This window comes from Saccostrea echinata, unplaced genomic scaffold (assembly GCF_033153115.1).
Source record: "Saccostrea echinata isolate AGI-Se365-2 ecotype Australia unplaced genomic scaffold, CSIRO_AGI_Sech_v1 ptg000005l, whole genome shotgun sequence".
Taxonomy (NCBI): Eukaryota; Metazoa; Mollusca; class Bivalvia; order Ostreida; family Ostreidae; genus Saccostrea; species Saccostrea echinata.
Window position 1 is genome coordinate 2,921,014 of NW_026889754.1, and position 16,782 is coordinate 2,937,795.

The 16,782-nt window shown below is 36.4% G+C and overlaps 1 protein-coding gene and 1 long non-coding RNA gene across 2 annotated transcripts; both read left to right on the plus strand.

The window, feature by feature from the left end:
- Positions 1-1,917: 1,917 nt before the first annotated feature.
- On the plus strand, positions 1,918-11,442 carry LOC133179948 (uncharacterized). The gene is made up of 5 exons (XM_061314616.1): positions 1,918-1,968; positions 8,314-8,400; positions 8,780-8,866; positions 9,525-10,487; positions 11,143-11,442. The coding sequence occupies exons 2-5, from the start codon at positions 8,380-8,382 to the stop codon at positions 11,440-11,442; spliced, it is 1,371 nt and encodes a 456-aa protein (XP_061170600.1). The 5' UTR covers positions 1,918-1,968; positions 8,314-8,379.
- A 2,965-nt stretch (positions 11,443-14,407) lies between these two features.
- LOC133179986 (uncharacterized) lies at positions 14,408-15,418 on the plus strand. The gene is made up of 3 exons (XR_009720228.1): positions 14,408-14,662; positions 15,034-15,053; positions 15,110-15,418. It is a non-coding gene; the product is annotated as an uncharacterized LOC133179986 (long non-coding RNA).
- The last annotated feature ends 1,364 nt before the right edge of the window (positions 15,419-16,782 follow it).

A 16,782-nucleotide genomic window follows, 5' to 3' on the forward strand; every position in this document is an offset into this window, starting at 1 on the left:
TTTGGAACAGGGGGGAATGTAGTACAATTCGTTATATGTATCCTGTGCTGAGCCCGTGTATGTATTCCCGTGTTGAACCTCTTATGTGTATGTGTGCGTATGACGTCACGCCTTTTTGTGTATTATTAAAAGAAGTAAGAACCTACGGGTAACCACTGTGAACTATTTCGACCTGCTGTGTGCGGTCTGGGGCTGCTGTGTGCGCCTCACATACATAATAACTTGCTGCTGTGTGCGCTCGTTATCTGTGTATATTTGTGTATTTGTTAACTGTCTTGTTTTGTGTAATAAATGTCATTACAACACTATTTATACCCCAGACCCGCACTTTAAGAGACAAAGCATTAAAATTGTACAGCTCAAGACCTGAAAATGTACAGCAAAATTGTAAATTGCTCTGTCAGAAATTGAAGGAACGCTTTGATCGAAAGGACCAGCCATACATTATTCGGAGACAGTTGCAGGAGATGAAACAACATCCAGGGGAAACGATTGAAGAATTTGCTGAACGTATTGAAGAACTCGCTGCTGAAGGATACCCTGAGACCCCTGAATTCTTCAAAAACACAATCAAGGTTGATGCTTTCCTTAGAGGATGCACTGAGAAACGGGCTGCTCTGGTCACTTTGGAGAAAGACCCACAAACTCTTGATCAGGCAATAATTTACATGAAAAGCACCATCACTAACCAAAAATTAATTATGGGCCCAAAGAAAGAGATCAAAAGGGTTACATTTGAGAACATTAAATCTGAAGATAGTCCATCCAAAGACATCCATATTCGAATGGCAAGGAGTCCATCACCACCAAAGCCTTCATTAGAATCAAAAATTTCAACTTTAGAAAAAAAAAGAGCAGGGAAACAACTAGACTGCTGAAGGAAATTTTGAGAGTATTACCAGTGCCAGATGAAGAAAGACAACCAAGACTAAGATACCAGTCACCAAAAAGAACACCAACACAAACATCTAGGTATATATCACCAGAAAGGTCATTTAACACATCAGAACCTAAATATGCTTCACCAGAAAGATCCCCATCAAATAGACCAGTAAGATCAGAGAGTGAGAATGAGTGCTATGTGTGTGGTAGAATAGGACATTTTGCAAGAAATTGTTGGAGATTAAAATCACCCTCATCTCCAACACATACTAGTAAACAAGGCAATTTCAAGTTTCCAGAGCTGAGGAAGTAGGTCATTCCTCAGCTCGATAAAACACACCAAGACCTCAACCACACACTAGATTCAAAATATTAAAACATGATATAAAAGAGACACAAAAATGTTCGATGATATATATACATGTACATTTCTTTCGAAATTTTTAAGAGGCCGTGTCAGTAACCATTGAGTATTGTATATAAAATGAGTGGAATGTGAAAAAAATTATTTTGCTTTAATATTTGGGTGCATGGAAGCATAGATGAATGTCCTTTCAAACATGAGTTATTTGGGTCACATGTTTCTTGTTACCATAGCAACGGCGATTTAAATGCTTGAAAAGTGGGAAATTTGATTATTGATAACCCTGTCAAAATTAATTACAGAATTAAACTATGTTTTTCTTAATTTCAATATATAAGGCAGATTTAATTTTTCCCATATTTATTTTAAAGCATTGGGGCCTACTTTGCTTTGTTTCTACCAAATGCTGTAAAATCAGCATAATTTTTATAAATATTTTATGCAAAAACGCAACCAAACTCCATCATAATCATACATGCAATAGGAACTATGAGCTTTGAAGTTATAAATCCAATAATAAAAAAAGGTAGTTGGATACTCTACAGCAAATAATTTGATTTAGAAAGTATCATAAATATGAAAGCGCGTAAACAGATTATCTCCCCTTTGTGGAACTCTCTTGCTGATGACTAACACAAAGTTGGAGTTGCAGCAGAAGTCGAAGAAGATGTAAGCAGGTTTTGTGCGGTTACAGAGGACATGACTGCATCAAGCGATTGTAAGTGACTGAAAAGTATTATTTATAGTCTGAAATATCTGACGTTTTCCTGTCTTCCTTACTATTTTTATATTTTATGTGCAAGGACAACGTCAGAACCGGCGCCTTTACGAAAACTGGGAATTCCCCGCCTCCAACCAGAGGCGGCATTCTCGGGTTGATTTTCGATACTTGCAAAGCGAATGAAATGTCAAACTCACAATTTATCAATAGTACAATGCTTCTAGTACTCACCAACATCGTTTTTATGGTTTGTTTATAAAATATATAATCCGATGGAAACATTTTATCTGACTTTCGAGATTTGTTTTCATTTCGTGCATTTACACATTTAAAATTTTTTTTTTTCAAGTCCTGTATCGGAATGATGAGTGATGTTTTCTTTTCATCGATATTGTCGAGTACTAGAAGCATTGTGCCACTGATAAATTGTGACAATGGCATTTAATTCGGTTCCCAGGTATGGAAAATCAACTCTGACTGGAGACGGCGAAATTTCCAGTTTTTGTAATTGCGCTGGTTCTGACGTTTTCCTGGCACATAAAATATCAAAAAGCCTGGAAAACGCCAGATATTTCGGACTATATTATTTAGAGCATATTCATTAATCACTGATAAGGTCAAATTGGTAGATTTCCACTCCTGTATGTCTGTATGTTACTGTTCTATTGACAAGTAATATTTCAAACAATATTTCATAAAATTCATAGTCATACCCGGTATACCTCATTACCTGTACAGTATAGCATTCATTTGCATTCGACAACAGCAGTCTGTTATTCCAGATCCAGTACACCAAAATATGATGTTAAGATATCAGCACCCAACAAGTTGACAAAACTTTAGGTGGCTAATATTGATTCGAAAAGGGGGAGGGCAACTAGGATAACAGACTCAACTCTGGTTTCAAAATTTGCTCCTGACCCTAAAAGTGGGAGGGGGGGTGGAATTCCTCCTACGCCCTTGATCAGGTTGGGCACAATTGCTGAATACGAGACTATTTCGCAAATGTGAGACTGCATGTGTCTGTTTTGCAAGATGAATTTCAGCCATATTTGTCAGTTTTTCAAGTACTAAAAAAATAAATTTCCTAATTTTGATCTCAAAGTTAAAAGGGTTCATGTTTATGATATAATATTTACATTTGCAAATGTTTTCTTTTGTATAACACTATTAAGAGCAACGCGTATCTATATCCCTATAAACACGGTTCCTCGCGTCATAAACATTCGACATAATTTCTCAGTGACATCATAAAAGGTCGACGCACAATCAATGGATCAAGTACGTGCCGTTGAGTTTGAAAAATAAAATTTTTCACGCGTTAAATATTGTAATCAGGAAAATATAAAATATGAATAAGTCATAAATGTAAATATAAGTAATAATGTGACCAACCTGTATTTATATCCCGATAGATGTTTAAAAGTGATACATTATTTCTTTACTAAACAATGTTTACAAAAGAAGAACATTTGTAAATTTGCCGTTTTCGAGATTACAGCTGCAGAACATGTGCAGCTATAATCGCGAAAACTGTACATGAAATGCATGAATGCTTTTTGTATACATTTTTCAGTATGTCCTAAAGATGAGCCTGTATAACTTGGAGAACAAAATTCGGACATTTAATTTTTTATTATAAAGCGGACAAATTTTGTTGAAATTCATCTTGCAAAACAGTGACAGCCTTGCAATTGGGATACTCTCGCATTTGTGGTGTTGTGCCCAACTTGTTGATTGGTTTCAAACAGTACAAGTAGATAGACCGTGCCGAGATCTATTAAATGGCATGTTCACTTCTGACCTTGACCTAGATATTTGACCTTGAACTTCTGAATTTTACATTTAGCTCTTTTGTGAGAAAACCATAAGGTAAATTAGTTTCAATTATCACATGTAAATAGACCGTGATGAAATCTACTGAATGGCATGTTCAAATCTGACATAAACTTTGGTATTTGATCTTTACCTTGAAATTCTGAATTATATGTTTAGGTAATTCTTCACTTCAACTAAAGCTTCACCATGGGCTATATCATCTTTAGTGGTTTTTTGTCACACATTCATCATGGGTGATGAGAGGAAGACATCGGTACATTTTGAGGTCAAAGATCAAGCCTCAAATCACAATTAGACCTTGTCAAAAACCACATTCCACAAAAACTATACTTTGTTCTATCAGAAATTTTCCAATGGAGCCCTTCATGACTTTTAATATCAGTGTTTTAGTTCACCGAATTTTCTTAAAAAAATTTTCAACGGATTTTCAATTCAAATTTTGTAAAAATAGTTGATCTTCATCATAGTTATGTTCCCCAAACGAAAATTGGGAACATATTGTTTTTACTCTGTTTCTTATTATTATTATTATTATTATTATTATTCTTTTTTTCTACTTTCTTCTCCGGTACTTTTTTGTCCGCGAGTGTTCTCATAGAACCACTCATCCGATTGACATGAAACCTTTTTAGGGTTAATAGGCATGTTGTGTAGGTGTTCGGAACGAAGGTCATTTTGCGCGCACATGCATGCACGTGCGCGCGCGTGCAATGAGTGAAATGACTGATATACTTGATGAAGCCGTAACTTTGATATTTCTTGATGAATTGCTTTGAAACTCAAAATATAAAGATACATTAGTAGTCTAGACAAGATAACATGGTCAAATTAGCATGAACTCACGCGCATGCACGTGCGCTCTTCTCTGATTGGCTGATACAAAAATCTCAATAATTTCCTTGTTTTTTGACAAAATACTTTGAAATTTAGAATATAAGTATATATTATAAGGTGCTACAACATGTTATATAGGAAATTTCTTGAAAACACGCGCATGCAGGTGTGCTGCAATCTGATTGGTTGAAACTTTAAATGTCTATAACTCCCTTGGTTTTCAACAAAACAGGATGAAATTTATGACATGGATAGGCACATAGAGCTCCTACATTATAATACTATCAAAATTGAATGCAAGGACCTGCATGTGCATATGCTGAATTCTGATTGGCTAATACTTAAAGGGTTACATCTCTCTTATTTTTCAATGAAATTCTTTAATATTTAACACAACTGTATGTATTGTGAGACACTATAAGAAAATTAAAGTGAAAAATGTAGAAAACATGTGCAAGCACATGCGCTGAAATTTGATTGGCTAATACCCATATAGCTATATCGGAGTAGTTTTCCAATGAAATACCCTTAAAAATAAAGTGTCCATCTATATTACAAAAGTATTCTCTAATTTATTTAAGCTTGTAGAAAATGGGCCATCATAAGGGATTTGGGGAGCCGTTTGGGGAACATCTGTAACGGTTCCCGTTACAATTAGCACTAGTTGTGTATTGTTTTCTAGGTGTGACTCAGTTTGTGTGCAGTTTCAGATCATCATCAACCTCTGGATGTGGACTGATTGATTACAAGAAGACTTGGCCCGAAAAAATATTACCCTTGACCTGCTGCCAAAATTCTGTAGATTCACATCTGCAGAAGTTTTCCATCAATCGCAGAAGTATACAAAATGAATGTGACTTAATAAAGACGAGGGCAGGCCTTTTGAATGAGGACGATGAAACACTTACCATCTGCCCAAAACACAGGTATTACACTATACATTTGTATACGTTACATGTATTATGTATGTAATTTCTGGTAAATATACAAGCTTCTTGAGCATGCAATATATATTGTATTCTAAAACACTTGTTTATTTTATTTTGATATGTTGCCCTACATCAACATTATAATGATTTTTGCCTTTATAAAATGTCATATACACAAGTGCATTCCAGATTGCTTGTGTTAATTATTTTTAAACTGTTCTTGAATTATAGATACATTCTTGGGGTTGGGTGGAGATCAAGCAAGATGTGTTCCTTAGGATGGAAATGTGCCAAAAAGAGCCGGTGCAATTCAAAAGGAACCATTACAAAAGAACAATCATTCTTTCTCAAGAAACATCATGATGTCCTTATACAAATTGGTTCAGGTTTGCTGATGTTTTTCTTTTTAGTATAACTACACTATAATGCATTTTTATTATGCCTGCTGTTAGCCAGCAGAAGCATGTAGGGATCACTTTGTCTCAATGCTTGAGCATGTGTTTAGCAGGGGCATTCGTGTTCTCAAACACTTATTTTGGTAAGAAAGGGATTTTATTGCAATCACCTTGTCTCTCTGTTCCTTTGTCTGACAGACAAGTACATGCAAATATGTTGTATTGTGTATCTTGAAGCAAATTATCAGTTTGTATGTCTGTTTTGGTAAAATATTATTTTCTATCATGTCTTTTGTTTGAAAGTAAGTAAATGTATTTCCTGGACTGTGCTGATGCAGAAAGAAGGGAGGCTCTGCTTCATTAATTTTTGTGCATGCATTCAAAATTTTTGCATTTTCATAATTTTTGCAGGAGTATGCACCAGCTGCAGGAAAGAACTGGTACAAAAAATGGTAACAGCTTCTGCAGAAATGGAACAAGAAGAAAGTACAAAATGTAATGTAAGTGGTGACAACAAAGAGTGTAATATTTACACGAAACCAGGATATCCTTGCAATTTCTTTTTAGCTCACCTGAGCTGAAAGCTCAAGTGAGCTTTTTTGATCACCCGTTGTCCGTCATCCGTCTGTCCGTCCGTCTGTAAACTTTTCACATTTTCGACTTCTTCTCAAGAACCACTGGGCCAATTTTAACCAAACTTGGTACAAAGCAACCTTGGATGAAGGGGAGTTTAAATTGTTAAAATGAAGGGCCAAATCCCTTTCAAAGGGGAGATAATCAAGAAAATACAAAAATTGGGTGGGGTCATTAAGAAATCTTCTTCTCAAGAACCACTGGGCCAGAAAAGATGAAACTTATGTGGAAGCATCCTGGGGTGGTGTAGATTCTAAATTGTTCAAAACATGACCCCCGGGGGTAGGGCGGGGCCACAATAGGGAATCCAAGTTTTACATTGAAATATGTAGTAAAAATCTTCTTTCTCAAGAACCAATGGACCAGAAAAGCCGAAACTTACTTGGAAGCATGCTGGGGAAGTGTAGATTCTAAATTATTCAAATCATGACCCCCGGGGGTAGGGCGGGGCCACAATAGGAAATCCAAGTTTTACATTGAAATATATAGGAAAAATCTTTAAAAATCTTCTCAAGAACCACTGGGCCTGAAAAGCTGAAACTTATGTGGAAGCATCCTGGGGTAGTGTAGATTCTAAATTGTTCAAATCATGACCCCCGGGGGTAGGGCGGGGCTACAATAGGGAATCCAAGTTTTACATTGAAATGTATAGGAAAAATCTTTAAAAATCTTCTTCTCAAGACCCCCTGGACCTGAAAAGCTGAAACTTATGTGGAAGAATGCTGGGGTACTGTAGATTCTAAATTGTTCAAATCATGACCCCCGGGGATAGGGCGGGGCCACAATAGGGAATCCAAGTTTTACATTGAAATATATAGGAAAAATCTTTAAAAATCTTCTTCTCAAGAACCACTGGGCCAGAAAAGCTGAAACTTATGTGGAAGCATCCTGGGATAGTGTAGATTCTAAATTGTTCAAATCATGACCCCCGGGGATAGGGCGGGGACACAATAGGGAATCGAAGTTTTACATTGAAATATATAGGAAAAATCTTTAAAAATCTTCTTCTCAAGAACCACTGGGCCAGATAAGCTGAAACTTACTTGGAAGCATCCTGGGGTAGTGTAGATTCCAATTGTTCAATTCATGACCCCTGGGGATAGGGCTGGGCCACAATAAGTACTACAGGGGGGGGGGGGAGAAATCAGGTGAAAAACAGCAAGGCCAAAGTTACTCAGGTGAGCACTGTGGCCCATGGGCCTCTTGTTTCTCCAAAACAATGGCACTTTTGTGTCTTCTGCAAAGCATAGCAAACTTAGTGATAATTTTGTAAGGTGTCTGTCTATCAGTCTATCTGTCTGTCATACTGTAGATATCACAGCCCATAACTTTTGAATAAAGTGTGATTGGATACTTATATTCAATTGTGTGTTGTTTGTGACAAGACCTTTCTGCAGTTACAAAATGGAGATATGATGTTCTTTTTTAAAAGATAACATTGACCATAACTTTTACATGGGAAGTGATACAGGGAGTTGATATTTCACATATTGATTTCTTGTGATAATATCTTTTGCTGGTCAAGGTAAATATTAGAGTCAATAGGAATGCAGGTGACACATGTACCTTGAACACTGTAGTTATTTCACGTCAACAAAGTTGAGAAGAACTAATTTGGAGTATCCCCTTTGTCCAGTTTAATGTCTTGTATCATATCTCAGCCACTATATGCTATAGGGTCAAGTAAGTTTGTAAACAGGTGTAAAATATTTTCAGGAGAATCATGATGATAATGAGCTGCAATGTGAACTACCAAATGACCATGAAGTACAAGCAGATCCAATGGATATGGAACAAATAAAGGTTTGTGTTGAAATTTTTACATGTACTGAATTATTATGCCCAAAGAGCAGGGGCATATTTTTGTTTGTCCTGTCTGTGTATCTGTTGTCAACTTTAACCTTTGCCATGACTTTTGAACTGTGAGAGATAGAGACTTCATATTTGGTATGCATTCTCCACTAATGAAGCTCTTTCAAATGACACCAAGGTCAGTGACCTTGAGACCTTGACCTTTATGCTAAAACTAGCTTTTCTAAATTTGTTGCTGCTGGGGGCATACTGTTTCACAAACTTATCTTGCTTTAAATTACTTTTAGCATCAGCTTGTTTATTATAAAGTATCAGCCACTATATGCTGTGATGTCATGTAAATTTGTAAACAGATATGAAATACTTTCAGGAGAATCATGATGATGATGAGCTGCAATGTGAACTACCAAATGACCATGAAGTACAAGCAGATCCAATGCATATGGAACAAATAGAGGTTTGTACTGAATTTTTTACATGTACTGAGTTGTTTAAAATTACTTTGAGCATCAGCTTGTTCATAAGAGCCCCGACTCAAAGATGCGGGAGCCCTATAGTAATCACTTTGTTCATCCATTTCTTTGTCATGCGATAACTCAAGTGCTATTTGTCCTGGAAACTTCAGACTTGAAAGGATTGTGACGCGATAACTCAAAAGCCATTTGACTTATGAACTTCATATTTTATAGACAGACAAGAGGCCTAAAATGGGCCTATATTGCTCACCTTAGCTTGAGTCAAAGGTTGTGAAGGACCATGATATCATGAGGCACATTCATGTCATGTATGAAGCTGTTCTTTTGAGGCAGGTAGGAAATACATTTCAGACAAGAAAATTTCATTGAAGTCTACTGTGACCTTGGCATCAAAGTCTGACCTTGGGTTAGGGTCATGGCACATCACCTTATCATGAGGAGCATTGTATGCCAAGTATGAAGCTGTTCCATGAGGCATATAGAAATACAGACCTGAGAAAATTTGACCTTGACATTGAAGGTGTGACTTTGGCTCAGGGTCGTGAAACACTGTCTCAGCATGAGTAACATTTGTGCCAAAAATGAAGTTGTTTTAAATTAAGTTGTTAGTTGGATTTATTTTGTATCTTTCTTTTGTAGGTGGAATCAACTACAGACGACAACTTTTCCCAACCAACACCTTTTGGAAGTCAGTTATCATCTGAATGGCAGGATTCTCAAGAGCATGAAGATAGTCCATTACGTAAAAGGAAGGCCTTGAATACTTTTCTTGATGCCATAGGTGTTAGTCCAATAAAAAAAACACTAACTGTCGATTTTGAATCTGCATCAAAAAGGACACAGAATGATTATCTAAAAAAATCAAAAGATATTATTCACAACATCATTTCTATCATCGCCCCTAACCAAGAGGCTCTGTTAGAAAAGGCTATTTATTCAAGTAATCCAGACAGCGAAGACACAAGCATTATTGAATCTATTTCAAAAGCTTATTCTAGCATGACCAGCTGGGGAACTCAGAGACAACTTCTTTCTTTATTGGTGGAGGACCACAGTTACAATGAGATTAAGGAGTACATACCATCTCTGTCAAAATACAAGTATACTGCGGCTCGTAAGCATGCTGCGATCAACGGCATTGGCATGCCAATAGAGAATAGATCACAGACAAGAGAAAAAGCTACAAAGGAGCAGATAGAACATTTCTTAGAGTTCATAATGTCTCCAGCAATAATGACTGATTCACCATTTGGTACTTGTTCATATAAAATCTCTTCAGGAATAACTTTGAATGTTCCCAAAATAATTCTGAACAGTGTACGGACTAGAACTGTATCATTATATATGAAGTTTTGTGAGGAAGTAGAGTTTCGAAATGTTCTTTCTGAAAGGTCATATATGAGGATCTTGGAAGCAGTTGAACCAGGTATCAGGAAGTCAATGAGAGGACTTGATAATTTTGCCGCTGGTGGAAGCCAGGCTTTTGATGACCTCAAAAACGTTGTTAGAGTATTAGGTCAGCTTGGAAAAGGACACGAATGGTCAGAGAAGATGACTGGCATGCTTAATGAAGGAAAGCAGTACTTAAAAGTTCAATACAAGGTACTACTAACTTTTCAGATGAAATCGTAGATTTGCTGTAGATTCATTTAACTTTGGGACTACCAACATTCACCTAAACCTTCGACTCAGGTGAGCTAAAGTCATAGCGCATCGTCTGTCTGTTGTCTGTTATCTTTTCACATTTTCCACTTCTCCTTTGCAAGTACCCAAGTCCTTTAAGAAGTTTGTGTTTTTTGGGCTGAGCCATCAACAGATACAGCTGGCTGCTGCATGGCCTCTGATTGGCCGACACATTTTCAACTTCCTCTTCTGCAAGCACTGTGATCCAATTAAGATTTCTATTGATTTTAGGGTCAGTCGGTCAAAATTCAAGCTCTCATTGTCCTTGTGTATGAAAATAATTTCTTGACTCAAAGTATGCTTTGCAGTTGTTTTCAATATAGGATCAGTACATGACTGTGGGTCAAAGGTCATGGCCTCATTAACTTTTGTTGCGGCGGGGTATTTGTCCTGGGGGACAGCTCTAGGTTGATTCTGATAACATACAAAGACAAATGTGAAATGGTGCTCACTACATGTAAAGGTTTCTTGAATTGTCAGAAATTTTTTCTCTGTGTTTTGATTTCTGTATGAATTATTATTCACTCACATACTCAGAAGATGAAATCAAACAATTTCTTCTTGTTATTTTCAGTTGCACATCAGTGAGAACTCTGAAATACCTGACCACTGCTGTACTCATGCCCTGTCATCAGAGGACACTGCTTATTCAAAAGCATGTGACCATTCACATCAGAAAGTTTGTGATGAATGCAATGGCATCACCAGTCTATTGGATGAGTTACAGGGAGCAATTAGTTGCCATGAGGTTAACTTCACTGATCATGACCAGAAAGATGACATTCAATATACAGTTGCAGAGGTATTTAAACCAGAACATAAAAATCAATATTTGACTTGTACCAGTATTATTACGTACCTAGTTGTCAAGTGACCAAGTACGGGATGATATCTGGGTAGTAGGTTTCTTCCTGGTCACTCTATGACTAGGTACCGATTTTACCCCACCGATGACTATTTTGACATTTACCATCTTTTAAAAATTTGTCATTGCTTCATTATTGCCGCCTGAAGTTTACCTGCTGTGACGTCAAATAAACAATGGAAATAAAGTGATGTCACAATATGCTCACAATTCATTTGAAGGTAACAGTTTATAAAGTTGAAGGTGACCAGATAAAAGATACACACTGCTTTCACGTGACTATTATGAACCAATCACTGACCGAGTTGTCACTGCAAACTAGTGAGAGGTGGGGTAAAACTTACAAGGTGTTTTTTACTGCTGAGTTTTATTTAGGGTATTAGATATTCCTGGAAAATTTGCACATCCATCCAGAATCAAACACCTAAGAACATCCAGTGTTAGATATTCATTACCTCTATTTACATTGCTACCGAATTTTAGATAACCTAATTTATATAAGGGAGATGTATGTTACATGTAACAAAATCAGAACTTAATGTGATACACTTATCTACTTGCAGAGTGTGAAGTTGATAAAAGAATGGAAAATGCACATTATTCGCACAGTAAACCAAGACAGAGCAAGAACGAATATTTTGGAAAATATGAAGTCGGATGAAGCACTTCTAGAAAGAGATTGGGCTATGAAGTTCCTTCCCCTACAATACAGGTATTTTCTCAGGGTTTTGCAATACTTTTAGGCTGATTATATACCTTCACGTAATTTTTCTCTTGTAATTCATAGGTCACTATCCCCTCACAACAAGGTTGCAGGGGGATATTGTAATGCCAGCGTTCATGGGTACTTGGATTTGTCTCTCTGTGTGTATTTGTTTGCATGAAAATACATTATAAGCAGGATACAGGTTACAGTTTTGATCCAATAGATTTCAGACTTCATATGAACACTGTCCTTGCCTCCATAGCTGAGCTGCCACCCCCATCACCAAATGTCCCTAACACTTATCATTTTGAATACGTGAGACTCCCCCCCACCCCCGCTTTCCTCTACTCCACACATGCTCATACTTTATATATATATATATATTTATATATTTATATATTTATATATATAGCTGAGCACCCTCACCCCTTTATAATTTCTAAAAAATTGTCCCACTTTCATACCCACTTTCTTCTTATGGTCCCAACTAATAACTTCTAGTTCCACATGATAAAGCGAATCCTCAGAAATGAGTTTGTAATTGGAATGATATTCTTCCCTTCATAGACCAGGTTTTGTGTGAAAAATCTTCTCTATTCACAACTAACACACTTCAAACATGTATCCGTGTTTATTCCGTTCATTGTCAAGCAAGTGATCAGGTTTTCATGGAGTGAAGCTCAAAATTTGTTTTCAATCTAGAAGTAAGACAGTGCTTCATTTTATCCCCCCTCCCCCACAAACAAGTTTGGGGGTGGTGGTGTTACATTGAAATTACCATGTCTGTCTGTCTGTCATCTGTTTGTCCAGACCGTATCTCTGCAGTTGTAAAATAAAATTGCATCATTGTTCTCAGGATTATTGCCCAGGACCTAAGGGTGTGGGTTCCCATTGGCAACTTAAGGGTCTCTTGTTACAATATTTTGAGAAATTTATGAGATTTTGAGAAACATTTCAAGTGACAAACTTACAGTGTCTTTGACTGTAATGTAAATACATTGTAACTTAGTATTGCTCATTTATTTCAGAGAATCCCAAGCAAAATGGTTTGCTAAAAGAGGGCTGTCATGGCATATCAGTGTTCTGTCATGGAAAGAGGAAGCCTTAAGATCAGCTACCTTTGTTCATGTTTTTGATATTGCAAATCAGGATGCAATGACATCAGCTGCCATTCTGCAAGATACTCTGGGTCGAATAAAGAATCTTAATGCAGCAATACAGAATGTTTATGTACGGTCTGACAATGCTGGCTGTTACCATTCAGTTTATGGCATTGGAGTTGTTCCTTGCATTAACCAAATGAACAGAAATGATATGAATATAAAACGAATGGATTTCTGTGACCCACAAGGCGGTAAATCAATTTGTGATCGAAAAGCTGCTCATATAAAATGGTACATAAAAAGATTTGTGATTGAAGGAAATAATGTCTTGAATGCCAGTGACTTCAAGGCTGCTCTTGAAAATAAGATGAACAATGTTCAAGTTATTGTGTCTTTGCCACCAATTTCCAAACCACCAAAAGTGTTGCTGAAATTACAAAACATCAGTCAGCTTTTTGATTTCAGTTATGACAACAGAAATTTCACTGCTTGGAAGCAGTATGAGATCGGAAAAGGCAAAACAATAAATTATGACACTGCAGGAATTAATTTAAATTGGGTAATCCCTGAAATTACTCCTAAGTCTGTATCTGAGGTCACATTAACATCTTCACCCATGGAAACACAGACAAACGTAGATTCTTCATCACCCACATGTCAAGAACAAGATGCAACAGCATCTTCATGTATAGATGTCAGCAACCAAGAAATGGTGGAATTGTCGTGTGCAGATGACTGCAGCAATATATTCACCTGTCCAGAGGATGGATGCATATCTACATTTTTAAGATACGGCCATTTGTGTAACCACTTAGATACAGGAAACCACACTTTTTCAGTTGAGAGAATGGACTTGCAGGATCGCTCAAGATTTTCATATGCTATCCTAATTGAAAATAGACTTACTGGTCCAAATTTGAATGGATCAAAAGATGCTTCTTCAGGTGTGAGCACTTTGGAGAGAGGATGGGCTCTTAAAAAAAAGAGAGAAGTCAAAAGATTTACTGAAACTCAAAAATCCTTTATGACCAAGAAATTCAACCAAGGTGAATCAACAGGATTCAAATGTGAACCTGAAGAAGTGGCACGAGAGATGAGGAGTGTAAAAAATGACAATGGTGAACGAATTTTCCACTATGGAGATTTTCTCTCAGCATCTCAAATTGCAAGTTTTTTTAGCAGACTTTCGTTAAAGAAAAGGCAGATGTCTAACACTGACTATGAAGAAAATGACTTGACAGCTGAAGGGAACATGAACAATTTGAATCAGATTTCTGATGTGGCTCTTAAAGCAGTGAACTAAAATACATTTTCTAACTAAAATAAAGATTTTAATATCAAATTTTTTGGAAGGGGGATATAGGAATCACCCTGTTTGCTTGTCCATCTGTCTATCTGTCTGTGGACAACACTTGGATACGTTCAGCGAATCAGTGTTTAGGTCTGTTCCTGCTTATGACAAGTGGTATACAAACCAACCTTGTATGGATGGTTTGTCTGTGGATGGTGTGTCCATTGAATGCTTCGGATGCTGCAAGTGACCTACATTTTATGCTTTAGTGACTTTGGTAAAGTACAGCTTTTATGTCTGTTCCCACATTATTACAAGTGGTATATAAACCAAACTTGCTTGCATGGTTTGTCTATGACTGCTGTGTAAAATGAATGTGGCGGATGCTGCATGTGACCTTCATTTTATGCTTGAGTAACTGATTAAATTCATCGTATAGTACTGTTGATAGTGAGTGATGTTGCCCCATAAGAGGGGGGGGGGGGCATTTGTCCTGTTAGTACTGCTCTAGCTCTAGTTGGTTGGATAAACATGATAAAGAAAGAAATGGTTATGAAAGAATTTGCTTAAACTTAGACTAACATAGATAATATCTGAAATCGAATGTGTCATACTTCTTGTTTACTGTGCATAAATGTACACTGAAGAACATTTATAATTATTTCTAGCAAAATATCTCTGTAAAATATTTGACTGTACACTTCAGAAAACATTTAGTCTCAGAATCAGATACCAGATATGCTATAGTGGTGCCTAGTTGTGTCGCCTGCATAGCAAGGGGACACTTAGGGATCACTTCTCCATCGTCTGTCAGTCTGACCGTCTGTCCATCAGTCCATCTGTCTGTCACACTTTGAAATAAGTCATCCGCAGGAGACACACATATTCGATGGAACACTCTTTTTTACGTTCATATCTTTGATACTTTTAGTGAGCATTGATATTTGACCAGTTGATTGATCTTTGATAGTAAAACAAGATAAACTTTAATATAAAGATGCTTTAAGCTACATTTTCACAAGGGAGCCTTGCTGATGTTTAGGTTTATGTTCATGTGAATGAGTATAAGGTCGTCTTGTGTTTCACCGACACTACCTCTCGTTGTTTTTAGGTTCATAACGAATAACAAACATGGTATAGCAATGAAAATTAGCCAGTAGATAGAGCTTTGGAGTCCCTTTGGGTTGTTGCCTCATTTTGACATATAATTTCGGTTTTCGTTATATATGGTGAAGTTTTCGCGTATTTGGTCCACATTTTGACTATATTGTATGAGACATTGTACAGCAATGATACTTATTATTACTTATATGATAGGTAAGTACAACAGGGTTGACAGTTGATTAGTATGCCATGACCCAAATATTCCACTTGAGAGGCTTTATTTTCCTGGGTACATGTTTCATGTTTTGCTGATCCCAGTCAAGTCGGTTGCTAGGGTATAAATTTCGTTGCTATGGAGATTTCTTTTCCTATTGTTTTGTAAAAAAGTCATACATTTTGTAGAGATTATCGTACAGTACTATGTTTCTGTAAATTTGGTATCTAACTGTCAAATATCTGTTGTAATATTAAAAAAAAAATTGCCAAAACGTGCGAAAATCCTTTGAAAGTGTTTTGAAAAAATTGCGAATTTTGATTTCTGAAAAAAAAAATTGGGACATCCGACTACCAATTTTTTTTTTATTATTTCATAGTATTGGGATATATCTTCAACTTGATATGACATACAATATCTCGGGTTGTTGCGTTTTTAAGTATTCAACTTTTGAAAAACTTAATTTTCCACAGATATTCCCATCATGAAAACCTTGTCATTTTTCGGTTACCATAGCAACCATATCAAAATTTCATAAAATACTTACAGACATACAGATATTTTCTCCTTATGCATCTTTCATTATTTCTGTATCAAAAACAAATTTAGACCTTCCAATTGTTCCCCCTCTGCACTTGAATATGTCTAAATTTGTATTATTTTACAATGTTTCATTGAGAATTTACTATGCAAATCACATTTGTTGCCATGGAAACCAATGATAATGAATAAATTTGTTGAATTTGTCTAAAATGTGTTTTTTGTTGTTGTTCAAATGTTTTAGGGTGGTTTTTGCCCAATTCAAAATTTTTGACTTTCCATGTAAAGCTCAATGGTTACTGACACGGCCTCTTAAGGAAATAGAAATTTAGTTTTATGTAATAGTAGAAGACTTGTGAACATGATTTTTTAGTCTTTATTAACATTAATT